Source organism: Sinohyriopsis cumingii, chromosome 7 (assembly GCF_028554795.1).
Source record: "Sinohyriopsis cumingii isolate HCF-2022 chromosome 7, ASM2855479v2, whole genome shotgun sequence".
Classification (NCBI taxonomy): domain Eukaryota; kingdom Metazoa; phylum Mollusca; class Bivalvia; order Unionida; family Unionidae; genus Sinohyriopsis; species Sinohyriopsis cumingii.
This window is the reverse complement of record NC_142967.1, coordinates 79,056,240-79,060,590: the sequence shown is the minus strand read 5'-3', so window position 1 is coordinate 79,060,590 and position 4,351 is coordinate 79,056,240. Positions and strand designations below refer to the sequence as shown.

The 4,351-nt window shown below is 42.8% G+C and overlaps 1 protein-coding gene across 1 annotated transcript; it reads left to right on the top strand.

Moving 5' to 3' along the window:
- On the top strand, positions 1 to 492 carry LOC149795595 (protein CFDP2-like). The gene has a single exon (XM_089963827.1). The coding sequence runs from the start codon at positions 1 to 3 to the stop codon at positions 490 to 492; it is 492 nt and encodes a 163-aa protein (XP_089819953.1).
- The last annotated feature ends 3,859 nt before the right edge of the window (positions 493 to 4,351 follow it).

Genomic DNA, 4,351 nt, shown 5'->3' with positions numbered 1-4,351 from the left:
ATGGCGTACTCGGTGGAAGCCAAAGACAAGTTCTACCAGGATCTGGAAACTCTGATTGATTCGGTACCAAAGTCAGACGAGCTGATCATTCTTTGTGATTTTAATGCCAGAGTTGGCGCGGACCACATCTCGTGGAAGGGAGTTATTGGCAGACTTGGAATTGGCAGCTGCATCAGTAATGGACATCTGCTCTTGAGAATGTGCGCAACATATGATCTCATGATCACAAACACCATCTTCCGTCTGCCTAACCGTAATAAAACAACTTGGATACACCCACGGTCTAAGCATTGTCATCAGATAGACTACTTCTTAGTTCGTAGGAATAACAGGCAGAATGTCCCTGTGACCAAGGCCATGTGTGGTGCTGACTGCTGGACAAACCACAGGTTACTGATTTCCAAGATGAATCTTAGAATTCAGCCTCCCAGACGTCCACGGGGAATTAAAGTCCCAAAACGACGTCTACAGGCTGAAAGTCTGCAACAATGAGCAAGCTCTGTCTGAAGCTCTGACAAGCCAGCTAGAAACCACAGACTCTATTACCAACGATGTAGAGAAATGCTGAAAGGTCTTCAAACATCTGGTGTGCTAAACTGCATCTGAAACCCTTGGCGTCACTGCGCGAAAGCACCAATACTGGTTTGACGAGACCTGTGAAGAAATACAGTCCCTGCTAGAGGAGAAGCATTGTCTTCATCGTGCATACAACAACGACCCCAAGTCCGCTGATAAGAAAGATTCCTTCAGCAGAGTCCGCCAAGCTGTGCAGAAGAAACTACGCGAGATGTGGGACACATGGCTGAGACGAAAGGCTGATGATATTTATGGCCCAGTAACATCAGGCTCAGCCCCACTCTTGAGCTCTTTTGCTTCAGAAAGGAGAGAGGTATCATCGACATGATCTTTGCTACCAGGCAGTTGCAAGAAAAAATGTCTTCAACAAAATGTTCAGCTATACACAACCTTCCTGGACCTGACTAAGGTATTCGACACTGTCATCCGGGAAGGCCTTTGGAAGATTATGGCCAAATTTGGATGTCCCGAAGACTTCATTGAAATGGTGAGACAGTTTCATGATGGCATGCCTGCAAGATTCCAGGACTATGGTAACTATTCCAAACCCTTTGCAGTTACGAATGGTGCGAAACAAGGATGCGTATTAGCCCCCAATCTCTTGAGCCTCATGTTCTCCGCAATGTTGATGGATGATTTCAAGGACAGCGATGTTGAAATAGGTATCCGATACCGTCTGGATGGGAAGTTGTTCAACCTGAGGAGGCTCCAAGCCAAAACCAAAGTCCAAGTTGAGAACATTAGCGACCTGCTGTTTGCAGATGAATGTACCCTCAACTGCAGCACGGAGACAGGCATACAACAGAGCATTGACCTTTTTTACACAGCGTGCTCCAACTTCGGACTCACCATCTCTTCCAGCAAGACCGAGGTTTTGCATCATCTAGCTCCGGGAGAAGATTACCTGGAACCATCCATCACTGTTAACGGTCATAAGCTCAAAAATATAGACAGGTTCACATACCTCGGCAGCACCCTCTCACAACACTCCTCATAGACGATGAGGTCAACACTAGGATTGCCAAAGCCAGCATAGCATTTGGCAGACTCCGCTCAAATGTTTGGGATAGGAGAGGCATCAAGCTTACCACCAAACTCAAAGTCTACACAGCGGTTGTTCTCCCCACCCTCCTCTATGCTTGCGAGGCATGGGCTGTGTATAGCCGCCATGTTAAAAAACTGACCACTTCCATATGAGCTCCCTGAGGAAACTACTGAAAATCAGATGTCAGGATAAGGTACCAAACACAGAGGTACTCACTAAAGCCGACATGACAGGCATCCACACCATGCTGTGTAAGGCACAATCTTGAAAGGATTCCCAAGTTGTCCGCATGCCGGTAGAACGCCTACCTAAGAAGGTCTTCTATGGAGAGATTCAGCACTGCAAATGATTTCACGATGGTCAAAAAAGGAAGCGATACAACGTCACCCTCAAGGCTTCGCTGAAGAACCTAGGCATTGATCCTGACAGCTGGGAGAGTATCGCTGCCAACCGATCTGCTTGGCGCAGTCAAGTCAACGCTGGTACGGAAACCTTTGAGCAGAAAAAACTGGTGGACGCAGCTGAAAAACGTGATCTGCGCAAATCCAGGAAAAGCAGTTCTGCAACTCCCGGTCAGCAACCTGCAAATCCATGTCCCCACTGCGGCAGACTCTTCCGGGCCCGGATCGGACTGATCAGCCATCTCCGGACCCACCCCCAGTGAATCGATAACATTAAATGGTCCTCGTCGACACCGATGGACGAACATCATCATCACTTCGTAATAAACCAGTGCATTTATTAATGCGTTATGTTAGAATTTACACATGCTTGAATTGTGAATTTGGAAAATGTTTTAATTATGTAAGATTAGTTACTATGGATTTATTCAATATCAGAGCATGGATATTTTGCAGGCCAGGCCCTAGGATGTTCGAGGCCCAAGGCAGCAAGCAATGAGCGCGGAACCCCAAGGGAAAAAATGCATTGCTGATTTCCTGAAAGCGCGGGGCCTAAGGCGGTCGACTCGTTCGCGTTTCCCTAGGGCCAGGCTATTTGAATATTTGCATACTTTGTGTGAGTTGTAAGGTAAAGAAATGCGTGTGATTATTGTGCCATTGTTTAGTATAACGGGATTAGGAATATTTAATGATGTGACGCAATTTATTGATATATGTTTTAAAGTAATTGATACCGTTTTGTATTATGGCGTTTATTTTACCATTCAAGAATGTATGGGTATCTCGATGTGAATGAATGTGTGACCGAAGATATTTAATAGCCGTTATGTAATAATAGGCTGTGTGTACTGTTAGATGAGAGAGCAAAGGAAAAGGAATCAACAGTCCTTGTGTTTTCACATGAAGCTTTTTAGGGGACAGAGAACGTCAGGTTCCATTGAGTCCCAAGTTTTCAAGAGTTGGAGACGGAGGTGAGACTAGCCGGAACAGTAGAATTCGACAGAAGTGTAGCCGTGGAGGGAAAAGTGGAGTCTAAAGAAAGTTGAGGAGGAGGAGGAGAAGGAATTGGAAGAAATAGGAGAGAGAAATAATGAGTACAAGGACAGGTCGACATCAATCTCACACTGCTAATCAAAGTGATGCAATAGGCTTATTAAAAGGAAATTTGAATCATTTATAATTGAATTGTTATTAAATTGTTTTTCATTGAATTTCAACCTTTTTGTATATTCAACCATCTAACTGTCGGCATTGCTGACTGGGGGCTCGGAGCTTTACATGTCTTTCATAAAATTTAACTTCCAGAAGTCCCTTTCATAATAATTTAAAATAAAATATTAAGAGCACCCCATCCCAACCATAACAATCGTCACACTTTACTTTCTGGTTATCTGTCTTCTCTGTTTATTATGTTCCTCTTGTATTCTGTTGGTCTCTACATATGTGGCTTGTCATGAAGCCTTTCCTGCCGGAATCTTAGTTGTTGTTTTTGTTGCTGCTGCTGCTCTTCCTTCTGGTGTTTTTCTTGCTTTTGACCAGATAATGAAATATGAATGCTTTCGTAACTTTCATTTGTAGTAATTTTATTTCTAGTAAGATTGATGCTGGCTTTATACTTACTAATACTAATATTACCAGTACAACTAATGCCCCTGCTGCTGCAACTACTACTACTACTACTACTACACATTACATGAACTCAATAGGATGGAACATATATCTGTGTATAAAATATTCATAACTGGAAGCAACTTTTCCCTCCGATAGTCGCCAATTCTGTTTGTGTTCTGAAGGAAGCAGTACGGACGTGCAGCGTTTCCTGTTGATAATTGCCTATTTCTTTTCTTGTTTTTGGAAGAAACTCCATATAAAATACGAAACAGAGTGGATACAACATTACTCTTATAAACCAAGTCATTTTCTTTGTATACATTTTCTGCATAAACCTGTACACATTTGGAAGGCCACAATTTTATTTTTTTAACATGCAATTTGTAAAGATCAAATTGTATTTTCCCAAGGTGGTAGTTGTAGCATTGGTAAAAGTAATACTAATAGTGGAAGTAGCAGTACCTGCAGTAGTAATAGTAGTACTAATGCTAATACTAATAGTAGTAACAAGGAGACTCGTGGCATACTAGTACTAACAAGGATGATACAACTGGCAGTAATAACAGGGAGGCTTTTGCAATGCTAATACTGGTATTAGAAACGGGGGTGGGCGCATTTGGAATACTAATACTGGTAGTAGAAACGGAGTTTTTGGAATATTAATACTGACAGTAGTAATAGTCAGGCTTTTGTAATACTAATACGGGTAGTAGTAACA